General features: G+C 41.9%; 1 protein-coding gene across 1 annotated transcript in view; it reads right to left on the bottom strand.

The window, feature by feature from the left end:
- Nucleotides 1–15,621, bottom strand: part of mbd2 (methyl-CpG binding domain protein 2) — a 133,460-nt gene that overhangs the window by 73,978 nt on the left and 43,861 nt on the right. The window contains exon 3 of the mRNA XM_078552398.1: nt 4,916–5,053. Coding sequence (XP_078408524.1) covers nt 4,916–5,053 — 138 coding nt within the window. The remainder of the gene's footprint in view (nt 1–4,915; nt 5,054–15,621) is intronic.

Here is a 15,621-nt window from a genome sequence, read left to right as displayed (position 1 = left end):
GTAGTGTTGGGTTTTGAACCTGTGTCTCCAAAGCATTAGTCAGGACTTCTGGGTTACTTGTCCAGTGTCATTACCACTATGCCACCATCTCCCCAAAAAGGGAAGCCACAACATAAACAGAACCTCAACATTTTCATAGATTACAAGGCACATTACACTCAAGAAAAAAAAGATGAAACCTTGTGGGGGAAAATGTTATTCCAGTGCTCAGAGTTAATTCTAACCTGTGGAAGGCAATGTAAAAAGTAAAAATACGAAGGTCTACTGAGTGAGATTTACAGAAAAGGACACCTATCATTCAAAGAGGAATTTTAAGAGCTCCAAGCTCTCATGGCTACCTTCTTGCGAGGAAGGCCACGGCCCAATTTGGAGTGGGACAAATATTTGCAATAAGCAAACATTTCTAAATGAGACTGCTCCTGCAAGTAAATGAATGTATCAACCAAACATCTAGCCTGCAAACCTAGTGCACGTTAAGAGAGTGTTACTGTTACCCATTATGCTTTAAAATTAAAACAAAAATCAGATAGATAACAGTCAATTTGTTATACTAAGGAAGCTAAATACAATTTATTAAGAAAGCCACAACACAATGTTGTAACACATTGACATCTCAATACATTCTAAATTCAAAGATGATAGACAAACGATCATTTATATAGCCCGCTTGAAGAACATTTATGCAATGAAAAAGTCATACTTGGTCTGAAGATTATTGTACAGAACATGGACAAATTGGCATATGGTGTTATGTACAAAATTTGACTGAGACGCATCGTCAATAATCTTAAAGCCTTTTATTATTTGATTTTCAACCAGAAACAGAATTAATTTATATGGCAACATTTTCATTCAAAGAAAGTATTGCTCTGAGATAGAGTGGTAGATGGGGAGGCAGTGGCGTTGTAGTATTGTCACTGGACTAGTAATCCAGAGACCTCGGGTAATGCTCTGGGGGCCTGGGTTCAAATCCTGCGACAGGGATGGTGGAATTTGAATTCAATAAAAATTTGGAATTAAAAGTCTAATGAACCCATCTGGTTCACTATTATCCTTTAGGGAAGGAAATCTGCCATCCTTACTTGGTTTGTGCTTGACCAACTCTGAAATGGCCTAGCAAGCCACTCGGTTGTATCAAACTGCTAAAAAATCAATAATTTTAAAAAAGGAATGAAATGGTACAGGTCACCCGGCATTGAACTTGGCACCAGAATAACAGACGGCAAACTCAGCTTTGTTGACCCTGCAAAGTCCTCCTTACTAACATCTGGGAGCTAGGCTGACACAGACTAGTCAAGCAACAGCCTGACACAGTCATACACACGGAATCATAACTTACAGACAATGCCCCAGACACCACCACCACCATCCCTGGGTACGTCCTGTTCCACCGGCAGGACAGACCCAGCAGGGGTGGTGACACAGTGGTATACAGTCGGGAGGTTGCCCTGGGAGTCCTCAGCATCGATTCCAGACCCCATGGTCAAAAACGGGCAAGGAAACCTCCTGCTGATTATCACATACCGCCTCCCCCCATCAGCTACTGAATCAGTACTCCTCCATGTTGCACATCTCTTGGAGGAAGCACCAAGGGTAGTAAGGATACAGAATGTACTCCGGGTGGGGGACTTCAGTGTCCATCCCCCAGAGTGGCTAAGTAGTACCAGTACAGACTGAGTTCTAAAGGACATTTTGTTAGACTGGGCCTGCGGCAGGTGGAAGGAACCAACAAGAGGGAAAAACACACTTGACCTCATCCTCACCAACCTGCCTGCTACAGATGCATCTGTCCATGGCTGTGCAGTGGTCACTCCTACACAAACCGTCCTTGTGGAGATGAATTCCCGTCTTCACAATGAGGATACCCTCCATCATGCTGTGTGGCATGTTAAATGGCATACATTTCGAACAGGTCAAGCAAAACAAGATGGGGTGCATTGGGCCATCAGCAGCAGCAAAATTGTACTCAACCATAATCTGTAACCTCATGGCCTGGCATATCTCCCAATCTACCATTACCACCAAGCTAGGGGGTTAACCCTAGTTCAATGTGGAGTGCAGGAGGGCACACCAGGAACAGCAACAGGCATACCTAAAAATCAGGTGTTACCTGGTGAAGCTATAACACAGGACTACTTGTGTGATAAACAGCATAAGCAGCAAGCGAGACAGAGCTATGCAATTTCACACCCAACGGATCAGATCTAGGCTCTGCAGTCCTGCCACATCCAGTCGTGAATGGTGATGGACAATTAAACAACTCACTGGAGGAGAAGGCTCCCCATCCTTAATGATGGGGGAGCCCAACACATCAGTGCAAAAGATAAGGCTGAAGCATTTACAACAATCTTCAGCCAGAAGTACCAAATGGGTGATCCAGCTTGGCCTCCTCCAGAGGTTCCCAGCAAGACAGAAGCCAGTCTTCAGCCAATTCGATTCACTCCACGTGATATCAAGAAATGGCTGAAGGCACTGGATAGTGCAAAGGCAACAGGCCCTGACAATATTCCGGCAGTAGTACTGAAGACTTGTGCTCCAGAACTTGCCTTACCACTAGCCAAGCTGTTCCAGTACAGCTACAACACTAGCATCTACCCTGCAAGGTGGAAAACTGCTCAGCTTTATCCTGTACACAAAAAAGCAGGACAAATCCAACCTGGCCAATTACCACCAATTCAGTCTACTCTCAATCATCAGTAAAGTGAAGGAAGGGATCAGGACTGCTGTCAAGCAGCACTTGCTTAACAATAATCTGCTCACTGACGATCAGTTTGGGTTCCGCCAGGGCCACTCAGCTCCTGAGCTCATTACAGCCTTGATTCAAACATACGCAAAAGAACTGACTTCAGATGCGAGGTGAGAGTAACTGCCCTCGACATTAAGGCAGTATTTGACCGAGCGTCACTTCAAGGCACCCTAGCAAAACTGGATTCAATGGAAATCAGAAGAAAAACTCTCCGCTGGTTGGAGTCATACCTAGCACAAAGGGAGATGCGTGTGGTTGTTAGAGGTCAATCATCTCAGCTCCATGACATTACTCCAAGAGTTCCTCAGGGTAGCATCCTAGGTCCAAACTTCTTCATCTGCTTCATCAATGACCTTTCTTTCATCACAAGGTCAGAGGTAGGGTTGTTTGCTGGTGATTGCACAACGTTCAGCACCATTCGTAACTCCTCAGATACTGAAGCAGTCCATGTCCAAATACAACAAGAACTGGACAATATTCAGGCTTAGGCTTACATGTGTCCAGTAACATTCACGCCACACAAGTGCCAGGCAATAATCAACTTCAACAAGAGAGAAACTAACCATCACCCCTTGATATTCAATGGCATTACCATCACTGAATCCCACACTATCATCCTGGGGGTTACCATTGACAAGAAACTCAACTGGACTAGCCATATAAATACTGTGGATACAAGAGCAGCTCGGGCTAGGAATCCTGCAGTGAGCAACTCACTTCCTGACTCTCCAAAGCCTGTCCACCATCTACAAGACACAGGTCAGGAGTGCGATGGAATATTCTCCACTTGCCTGGATGAGTGCAGCTCCAACAACACTCAAGAAGCTTAACACCAGCCAGGGCAAAGCAGCCCGCTTGATTGGCATCCCATCCACAAACATTCACTCCCTCCACCACCGGCGCACAGTGGCAACAGTGTGTACCATTTACATGATGCACTGCAGAAATTCACCAAGCCTCCTTAGACATGTGAAATTCAAAACACAAGCGGATCAGCCATGATCTTTTTGAATGGTGGAGCAGGACCAAGGGGCCAAATGGCCTACTTCTGCTCCTATTTCATATGTTTGTACTTACGATCATATATATGTTCGATGGGCATGGCAATCGGGTAGGAGATTAAAATAGAGGTCCAAGATCAGCCACATTCCTTTTGAATAGAGTCTCAGGTTCAAGGGGGCTGTACGGTCTTCTCCTGCTCCTACTGTTGGCCAGGGGCTGCAGCCAAACTGCTGACACAGGCAAAAGCAACTTTTGACCTGAAGTAACCTGAGTTCAGTCACTGGCCTGAGCTGGCTAGAACCAGTTTGAAGTAGCTGAGTTTCGTGAAGAACAAAGGGAACGTGATAAGACACAAGTCCTTATTTAGAAAAGGAGTAATGAGGTAATGTTACCTAAGCCTTTGGGACAGAGCCAATAAGAAGATGCCACAGGCTAGGCAAGCAAGCCTAAACCAACGGGAGAGAGACAGCACAGCTTAAAGAGATAAAATTCAAAATAAGAGTGGAGAATCTCAGGTGTGGTCCCAGTGAAGACTCCGGAGAACAACCATCGCGGAAGTGGAAGAACCTACGTCAGCAGCGTAGAGATGCAAGAGAGAGAGAACGGGACGCCTGGCCAGTGTCAGCTCTCCTTTTCGGGTATTAGCTTTTATATTCTGTGACCACTCAGGGAGTGCCAGAGAAACCTAGTGGATGTGCGATTAGATCCTAGTTTTGGGTATAAAACTGTATAACCTGCTGTAAACTGCATGTCTATATTTAACAAGACGTATAAGCTATATGTAGATGATTTAAGTATGTGAATAAAGCGAATTTAGAGTTAAGAGAGAATTGACTCTTCTCCCCTTCGTACTAAGCCAACAACCGTTACCGGTGACCTCCGGCAACACTACTTATGTTCTCACGTTCTTAAAATAATCCATCTGTACAATTATGTTACTGTCTGGATGTCTAAAGTGTCTTCTACTCTAAACGATTAAATCACCTTCTATTTCAATAGTGTTGCATGTCAAAGAGTACAACTCATTTAGGGAAATATTATCTAGTGTCACCTAAAAAATGAAGTTTTAGCAACCTATAAATGGGCAAGTGTTAAATAAGGTTGCCTTTTTTCATAAAATGCAAAAACTGGGTAATGAAAAATATTCACAAATTATGTTAAACTTACTTGTTGTGGTTGTTCTGTTACTCTCTGCAGCTCTGATTTTACTTTGTTGTTGGGGTGATCTGTAACTTTAGTTACCGGTTGCTTGAAAATGGAAGCAGTCTGTCTTATTGGCAGTGTTGTGTTCAAATCTAATTTGCCCTGCACAAAGGAAAAGCAAAATTAATGTTAAAAATCGCATTGTACTTCACTCTTTAGACAACATAAATTTCTTGTGTGGGATTCCACAGTCGCCTCAAACAGAGTGGGCAATGGTCTGCACTTAGGCACCAGTAATGCCACTAACATGTCGATGAGATACAGGAGGAGGAATTCAGCTCTCGCGTCTGACCTTTTTCCCTTCAAAGAAGCCAATCAGTTCTGTTGGCAGCCTCTCGAGATGGAGTCGGCAAACATTACGCACCCATCGTGCTCAAGAAAAATCATTGCAAACCACAACAATGCCATAACAAATAGGAATGTTCCAATGGCAATACACTAGTCAAACTCCTTCTCCTTGCAGGAGTTGTATTTCCAACAAGAAATTTTAAGAAAGGCTGCAGAAAGGCTGTAAGACCTCTGAGAAATGCACTTATCTGGGGAAACTATTAGAAGCAATTCTGAGGGGCAGAATTAAGCTACATTTGGAGAGGCAGGGATTAATCAAGGATAGTCAGCATGGTTTTGTTAAGGGGAGGCTATGTCTGACCAATTTGATTGAATTTTTCGACGAGGTGACCAGGTGTGTAGATGAGGGCAATGCATTTGACATAAGTCTACTTGGACTTCAGCAAGGCTTTTGATAAGGTCCCGCATGGGAGGCTGATCACGAAGGTAAGAGCCCATGGGATCCAAGGCAATTTGGCAAATTGGATCCAGAATTGGCTGAGTGGCAGGGAACAGAGGGTGATGGTCAAGCAGTATTTTTGTGACTGGATGCCTGTGTCCAGTGGGGCTCCACAGGGATCAGTGTTGGGTCCCTTGCTGTTTGTGGTATATATAAACAATTTAGACTTGAATGTAGGGGGGGGTTGATCAGTAAGTTCACGGATGACACGAAAATTGGTGGGGTGGTAAATAGTGAGCCTTAGCTTACAGGAGGATATAGACAGGCTGGTCAGATGGAATTTAATCTGTTTAAGTGTGAGGTGATGCACTTGGGCAGGACAAATAAGGCACAGGAATACACCATGAATGGTAGGACCCTGGGAAGTACCAAGGATCAGAGGGACTTTGGTGTGCATGTCCACCGTTCCCTTAAGGTAGCGGGAGAGGCAGATAAGGTGATTAAGAAGGCATATGGGATATTTGCCTTTATTAGCCAAGGCATAGAATATAAGAGCAGGGAGGTTATGTTGGAACTGTATAAAACGCTGGTTAGGCTGCAGCTAGAGTGTTGCGAGCAGTTCTGGAATCTGCATTATAGGAAGGATGTGATTGCACTAGAGAGAGTGCAGAGGAGATTTACCAGGATGTTTCCTGGGCTGGAGAGTTTTAGTTATGAGGAGAGATTGGATAGACTGGGATTATTTTCCCTGGAGCAGAGGAGATTGAGGAGGGACATAATTGAGGTATATAAAATTATGAGGGGCATAGATAGGGTAGACAGGAAGGAACTTTTCCCTTTGGTAGAGGGATCAATAACCAGGGGGCATAGATTTAAGGTAAGGGGCAGGAGGGTTAGAGGGGATGTGAGGAAGAATTTTTTCAGCCAGAGGGTGGTGGGAATCTGGAACTCACTGCCTGAAAGGGTGGTAGAGGCAGAAACCCTTATAACATTTAAGAAGCATTTGGATAAGCACTTGCAATGCCATGGCATACAAGGCTATGGGCCTAGTGATGGAAAATAGGATTAAAATAGTTAGGCACTTGTTTGACCGGTGCAGACTCGATGGACCGAAGGGCCTTTTTCTGTGCTGTAGACCTCTATGACTAAGACATTAAGTTATTAATCTATTAGCCCACAACACCAAAACCCCTGTAACTTTACAAGAATTATGGCTAGTATACAAATTTACATTTCAAAAAATACACATGGAAATCATCCCCATATACAAAGGCACTTAATGCCAAAGAGACAATAGCATAAGCTTTTCCTTTTAGATTTCCTAAATTAAAATATATATCTTGTTATATAATATGACATCGCTTGTGAACACATGCTCTTCTCTATTTCCCACTCTACAATTCACACACTCCATAATAGTGATATGAAAGTGACACTGAAATTTCCCTTTCAGTAGTAAAGGGTGTTCAGAGGACTAGATGTTAAACCCAAGAGTAAAACATTTCAGTGCTGCAAGGCAGCTTGGCAAGAAATAAACTGTAAAAGGCACAAATGGGCTTGAAATAAAGGATGCATATAAATTAGTCAATGTTCTGAATTTTATTTACTTAGAAATTAGCCCACTCAGTCCAACCAGTTCATGATGAATTTTATCTACCACATTATAGTCCTCAATACCATTCTCCCACCCTGCTCCCATACCATCTACAGTATTTACCACACTCCCTCTGTCAAATCACTTACTTTATCTATTCTTAAAAGCTGATATGGCCTCTGCTTTATTTAACAGCATCAAAAGACTTTTTTAAAAATGCTTCCGCCATCCATCTCAAATCTCATATTTAATTTCATGTTCATATTCCCCCATTCTAGATCCTCAATCACTGAGCTGACCAATTCTATCTCTTCTGTTCAAGGTCTGCATTATTTTAAACATCTCTATCAAAACATCCCATGTTCTCCATGGTTCTCATGAAATAACCCAAAGTTTTCAATTTCCTTCATCTGTATTTCCTCATCCTAGTGAAACTATGCAAGCTCTATTGCTTGAACATTTTTCCAACAGTGTAAAACTCAAAACTGCACCCAATACTCCAAGTGTTTTCATTTGGAAGTTTTCTATAGATTCACCATAATCTCTCAATCTTTACTTTCTATACCACATATTATCTACCACTCAATATCTTATGAATTTGAACACCCAAAATATCTGCCCTCTACATCACTAAACCTCCACCATTCAAATGTACCTTTTTTCACCAAAATATAGCAGCTCACACTTACTGACACTGAATTCTGTTATGCCTTTTGATCATTACATTATCTTATCAATATCATCTTGCAGCTCGGACCTCAAGACTAATTTATTATACTTCCTTTTTACTATATAGTCCGCAGGTTTGGATCCTGCTTCTTCAACCTCTATGTCCAAACCATTGATGCACACAGTGGACAGAAGCAGTTTCACAACAAAATACTTTGCCACACTGGTACCTATTTCTAATCACTGCCTTCACCTCCTACTTGGTTTGCTCCCTTCTAATCGGTAATTTATGTAATTTGCTTTCTTGTCCTGAATTCCATATATAGTAATTTTGTAGAACAGAACTTGAGTGTTGCTGAAAAAACAAAATACTTTTTTTTGGGTCAAAGATTTTTGCCATGCACACAACAGGGCAATTCGCAACAAAATACTAATGCCAGGGTAAACTACACATTTATACTGTATGCAAAGAGAGTGCTGATTGGTTTGCAAGTGGACTCTGATTGGTTGAGGCATTGCCATGGAGAATGCACCAGTTGATGGTGACTGACAGATAACTGCCAAGCATAGTTTGAAACTTAAACCAACCAGCTTGACTCTATTTGGTCAAGACAGTGTCCTGGGAATAAACCAGTGAATGGCTGTCACTTATTTTGCTTAACTGAAACAGGCGCAATGTGTGTACATGTTCTTTCTGTCTGCAAAGAACAGAGCCCTGTGTATTAACACCAGTAGCTTCCAGTACACATAAATGCGCCACCACTATGAGCCCGACTGACAATCTTAAATTGGTTGCCAGCGTAATTCTTAGCACAGTGAGGATGATTTAGCAAATATTGTCCAATCACGGAATCACATCTAATGTTGGACACTGTATTTTGAGTTTTGCAAGCATAGGCTGGTTGGGTATGGTCTGTTGCGAGCAGAAGGGATGTGCTGTTTGATATGATTCGCCAGTCTTTTGGCCATACAGCCTACATAACTCGCATCACACTGGCACTGAAATTCATATACCATATTACTCATTTGTGTGATAAGCAGAACATCTATTTGGCTTGACAACAGCATCCTGTCAGTGGCAAATACAATTTGTGTTGCTGTTGCATAGTAGCAGTGTGACTCAGCTAGCTTCACCTGTTGCTCAAATTTGAGAGATACACTACCCTTTCAGTGTAATCTGAGGTCGACTGGGCACTTTTCAGGGCCGAAAGTGATGGCCTTGGGCCCGTTTGAGTTTGCACGAGATGCAGCATGAAATGATCTGGGTAGCCACTATCCCCAGGATTGTCTTTGACGCGCCCTATTTCAGCATCAAGCTTGCATGGTGAGCAAATGGAACAGGCCCTATTCATAAGGTTGCTGATAAAGCCAATCTTATAGCATGTGGAAATCTAAGAATCCCAACGTGTGTATTGACCAGTGAAAGTAAGCTTGCGGTAGACCGTGGCAGAGAACCCCCGGCAGGTTTCTCGACTAGTACGTCAAGGAAAGGCAGTTCATTTGACTGCTCAATTTCAAAGATGAACTTGAGCACAGGATGGAGCCCATTAAGCCATGCCAGGAAATTATTACATACAGCTGTGGATTTAAATATAACAAACGTACCTATAACTACGCCACCAAATACGTAACAAATCTCTCTGACCACACTCTCAGAAAGTGAGAAGTTCGTCCTTGCGCATGGTTTCAATTTTGGTGTGTCTTCATCCCAAAAGAAAAGGGAAGAGGTATTTGTTGAGTTCGAACTCCTCTACTCCCAACTATCCAACCACATACCAGCGTTCACTGAAGCTGCTGAATCCTTGAAAGCATGCCTAGCTGATCTAGTGCATGCATATTGCGGGATTCCAAATGATCTGTCTGATTTTAACATGCGATGCAAATGTCTTACAGAGTTGTGAGGTCTCAAGACCAAACGGACATACACATCAGTAAACCTGACAAAAGGGATGGGAATGGTCATCCTTAACAAACATGACTATATCAACAAAATGCACATTATTCTTAATGAAAGGCCCAAATTCGTATCCATTAGACCTGCCGCTTAACAAGGCTAGACAGCCCTGTTCAAAAGTAAACTTTAAAAAACACTTGCTGGAATTGTGTAAGAGCAATGAGCTGCCGTGTGATATATATGACAGGGTTCGTCCTTACAGCTCGTTGCGTCCGCGTATGTATGGTGCTGGATCCTGGTCACTAGTTTAGTTGGACTAATGGATTCGGGTTGTATGCTTGTTTCGGGATGGTCTTGTTGGTTCCATAAACAGGGTAGATCAGCAGACGGTTGTTATGTAGAACACATTTTATTTATTTACAAAGGAACTCAGAAGCTACACTTGTGCGCGTACAACTCAAACCCTGTCTCTACGTTACAGACTCTAACTCTAGACTACTACTGACTACTAAGGTAACACACGCTACTCTGCTATTGGATACTAAGATCATGTGATCTTCCATTATAGCATTCTTCTTAAAAGGTACATTACACATCAGATTACCACATATGGGCTGCCCAAGACACACAAAAATTATATTGCTTTATGCCCCATCTTATCTATGACCACTTCTGCACAGTATGAATTAGCCAAATGGTTGGACGATTTGTTACAACCAGTTTTAAGCAAGTTTTCCACTTACACGGTGAAGGATTCCTTCATATTTTTGAAGGCTATAAAGGGCTACATATCCATAGCAATGCTGTGTCCATGTGCTCATTTGACATTGCTAGCCTAGTCATCAATGATCCACTTAAGGAAGCTGTAGATATTTGCACTGCAGCACCATATGATGGAGATCTAGAACCACCACCAATGCGTGAATCAGTATTCATTCAGCTTATGAATTTGGCAGCTCGTGCAGTTGAGTTGACCTTTAATGACACTGTGTATGCTCAAATAGATGGTGTTGCCATGGGATGCCCTCTAGGCCCAGCTCTCTCAAACATCTTTGTTGGGTTCCATGAGAAACAGGTTTTCGATGGAATGACACCCAACCTCCTACTCCTTGCATATTTATGATATGTGGGTGATACTTTGCTATATTTAAATCTGAAGCTGCATGTAATTATTTCTTTACATGTCTTAATGGGCTCCATCCTGCGCTCAAATTCACCTTTGAAATGGAGTGGTCAAATGGACTCCCTTTCCTTGATGTACTAGTTGAGAAATCTGCCGGGGGTTCTCTACCACTGTCTATCGCAAGCCTACCTTCACAGGTCAATACACGCATTGGGACTCTTACAGTTCCACATGCTATAAGATTGGCCTTATTGGCAATCTTGTAAACAAGGCCCGTAACATTTGCTCATGCAAGCTTGATGCTAAAATAGGACGCATCAAAAGCATCCTGAGGGATAATGAGGGATAGGTAGCCCCTGATCGGATCATTTCATGCTATATTTTGCGCTAACTCACGAACGGGCCCCAGGCCATCACTTTCTGATAAGTGCCCAGTCTACCTCAGATTAACCTGCATATTAACATGCAAGGCCCTGTTCTTTGCAGACAGAAAGCATATTTGAGCTAAACAAAATAAGTGACAGCCATGCGCTGGTTTAGTCCCCAGGGCACTGTCTTTACCAGAGTCAAGCTGCGTGGTTTAAATTTCAAACCAATCTTGGCAGTTATCTGTCAGTCAGCATCAACTGGTGCATTCTCCATGGCAACGGTTCTACTAATCAGAGTCCACCTGCCAACCAATCAACACTCTTTTGTCATACAGTATAAATATATTGTTTCCCCTGACATTGATATTTTCTTGCGAATTGTCCTGATGAATGCAAGACGAAAAGCTTCGACAAAAAAGTCTCTTTTTTCAGCAATACTCGAATTCCACATACTTCATTCAAAAGTCTATGTGGTACTTTGATAAAAGTGTTCCAAAATTTCACATATAAGCTAGATTTACATTTTTATTATGTGTTCTCTATCTGCTTTAATTTTAATTGAACTACGCTGCTGTCCCCTTCCTCCTTTCTTCCAATTGCAACTCTAACCAAAATCTCATTTTAGAAGTACGGTTTCCACCTCGCTTAGTGGTGTTCTCTCTGCTTCAATTCTAAGCAATCGCAAGTGAACTCATGAGCAACATGCTGTCTGCAAGCAAAGATAACCTAAGTAAAATCAATGACTTACATAAATGAGATGGAAGACCCAGTCAAGCTAAACACAAATGAACCTGAGAACAGATGGTATTTATCCCACAGTGCTGCCAAAAACTAGGGTGATTTACAAGGCAATGATCATGGAATTTCTTGGAACTGCCGGCAACTAATTTTGGTCATAGCCTCAGGAATCCTGAACTGAAATTTGCTTTTTGAATACTTATAACCTACAATTCTAACAACTACTTTCCATTAAAAAGTCAAATGTCGACTGTGTTATAGGCAGAAGGGGGATTAATTTAAACAGCTCCGATTTCTCCTCTCTCTATCCTTTCGTAAACAGAAAGGTGTTTTTGATTTCTGATTTCCTCCTTTATAAGTTATGGCATGTTTTCCCCAACCCTTTAGTTGGACTGATCCAATCCTCTATTAATAACCCCACAGAAAAGGTAAAATATGAGGGTTGGTTTATTATACACACACACAGAACACGGGAAAGGGGTTTCACAACATCCGCCCCTTTTGCATTCTTACAATAAAACAGGGATAAGGGAAAAAAAGGGGTACAGGGCAGGATCACGATAAGAATAGGAGTTATGGTTTCATGTGAGTCCAGAATCAAAAGTCCAATGGCGTGGTCCTTCAGAGGTTAGCAGGCTGAAACTGTTGCAGGGTGATCCATCTTTCCCAGAAGCGAGGAATTTCATGATGGGAGAAGGAACATAGAGATGAATTAATCTTGAAGGCACAGATACAAAAGCTCGAGTGCTCCTTAGTTCAGAGTGTAGAAGAGGGCCAGGCAATTTATCTGGACAGGGCTCTTTTTGCTGCTGTTGGATGGTAAAACTGTAGACTGCCTTGGTTCAGTCATACACAGCAATGTTAAAAGTTCTAGCAACTTGGAGGGGAGGTTACGTGACATACCTCTCACTTCTTTTCCTGGGTGTTGGACAAAGGATGTATTTTCCCAGGTCTGGAATCTTGAGGTGTTTAATAGAGGAGTCAAGGTCCCTATTGTCCTTTGCAGACATAACGTCTCTGTTGGCTGAAGCTCTGCCTTAGAAATGTAAAGGGGTCGGTGCATTTCTTTGGTATCTGATTGTCAGTAGTTACAGAGGGCACTAGCTTCTCTTTAAATATAACAAGGTCCCTGCTGGTTTCTGAAGATTAGAAATTCCTCTGGTATGAGTCATGGCTAGTCAGGATAAAGCCTTGTCCATTTTTAAAATAAAAATAACAACTTTATAAAGTAGCCACATTGACAGAGATACATATATATTTACTTCCTGTCTTCTGGCAGGGACTACAGGGACATAATTTCGAACAGTTAAAAAGTAAATTTGAGATTAGCATTCGAAATATTTTCTTTACCCAAAGAGTGATCGATGCATTGTTAGGACTACAAGAAGCAAAGTGACAGTGAAAACCCTGGAACCTTTTAAGAACAATTACTTGTTAAAATAGTAAGTTTGCAGGATCTTTCTAGGTAGATCAATGAAAATGAGCCAAATGGCCTTCATAATCCATAACTATCTGGGAAACCGAAATCACAAAAAAGCACAAACAATCCAATAACAGAATTCCTTAGAACTATCTGGAGCTCATTTTAGCAAGGGTTAAGCATTACCTAGGGATTTGTTAACTAAACTCTTATCTAAACACGTATACACATCATTCTTCAAGTTCAAAAGCTAACTCTTGGGTTATGAGTTGCAGAGTTAGGACAGATTAAGTCAATTAAAAACAAACTGCAGTTAAAAAAATTACCAGTATGGCTCAGATCTAAAGAACAGTTAGCATAATTGATAAAGTATGTTAAATTTTAGTTATGACAATGCACACTGCTCTTATCAAAGCTGTTCAATTCAAATTCTGATAATACAAATATATGCCCCATTCCCCCAGGTAGATATGTTACTTATATTGCTTAATCCAAATTAATAAATATTTCAACGTTTTACTTCATATCAGTAGTAGACTGTAACCAGATAGGCTATAAATTTTCATGCAGAAGCATAAAATCTATTTCCTGTCATATTATATGTACTAACGTGTGCAAACATTATTTAAACCTGTAGAGGGAGGTCTTGGTTTCAAAAAACCTGGAAGTTAATTTATTGTCTTGTAGGGCTAATGTTAATTAACATGGGAGGAGAGAGAGACAGAAACAGAGAGTATGAGAGATATGAACATGAATGCCAAGGTTTGTGTTATCTACAGAATACAGTACAAATTTAAGCCACGTAATTACAACTTTACCAGCCTCCTCCCAATCAAAAGAAAAGCAGTTTATCCAAAACCATTCTAGACCTCATCATAACCTTGATCCAAATATGGCCAAAAGAGCCATATAGAAGAGATAAGAACAGTTGTCTTTGGCAGTATTTGATATTATGGCACCAAGGATCCATAGCAAATTTGAGGTCAATGAAATTAAATAGAAAAAGCCTCCAGTGGCTTGAGCCACGCCTGATCATTGTGTTTGCACTGGAGTGCTGCTTTGGGCTGCATTCGAGTGCTTCAGTTGGGTTTGGTGAGTGAGAGAGTCTCAAGGATTAATATAATTTAAGGGTTAATCTCTATCTACAGGCTAGTCTTTTTTTAATTAAGCAATTAACTAAAAGTTGCTCTTTGGGTTGGGAAACTCTTTTGAGTTACCAACAGTCACAGATTGCAACTCTTTTCAAGTACAATCACAGTTCTTGGTTTCCAGGAATGGGACATGAACCCACAACCCTCTGATTCAAAGGCGAGGGTGCTATGAACTGAGCCACAGCTGACACCTCCTCTTTGGGTTGGGAGGAGATGAGTTTCAGTCTAGCTTTAAAACAGGCTCTGCTTGCAGCTGGTTAATTAGTTAACTGGCTTAAACAGGTTTTCAGAAGTTACATTCAGACAGCATAAAAGTAAACCATCTACAGGGCTGCTTTTGTCTGCATGGAGACCTGCTTTGGGTTGCATTTGAGTGCTTCAGTTGGAGTTTGGTGAGTGAGGGAGTTTGATGAAGAGGGAAGGAGGCGATCCTTTCATTTGCTACATTTCCTCAGACAGAAAGAAGAGCAGAGGCCTTGGTAACTAGGAATTGGTGAGTATTTCTACTGTCCTTAATATTCTTTAAGCTAGGGAGGTCATTTTGAAGTTGTATAGAACCTTAGTGAGGCCACAGCTGGAGTACTGTGTGCAGTTCTGGTCACCACATTATAGGAAGGATGTGATTGCACTGGAGGGGGTGCAGAGCAGATTCACCAGGATGTTGCCTGGGATGAAACATTTAAATTATGAAGAGAGGTTGGATAGACTTGGGTTGTTTTCGTTGGAGCAGAGAAGACTGAGGGGCGACCTGATCGATTCTTTCGTGTTATCAACAGTCACAGATTGCAACTCTTTTGAGTACAATCACAGTTCTCGGATCGAGGTGTACAAGATTATGAGGGGCATGGATAGGGAGCAGCTGTTCCCCTTAGTTGAAGGGTCAATCACAAGGGGGCATAGGTTCAAGGTGAGGGGCAGGAGGTTTAGGGGTGATGAGGGGAAAACTTTTTTACCCAGAGGGTGGTGACAGTCTGGAATGCACTGCC

This window comes from Cetorhinus maximus, chromosome 1, assembly GCF_964194155.1.
Source record: "Cetorhinus maximus chromosome 1, sCetMax3.hap1.1, whole genome shotgun sequence".
Taxonomy (NCBI): Eukaryota; Metazoa; Chordata; class Chondrichthyes; order Lamniformes; family Cetorhinidae; genus Cetorhinus; species Cetorhinus maximus.
Note: the sequence above shows the minus strand (reverse complement) of the source record. Positions and strands in the feature narration are given on the sequence as shown.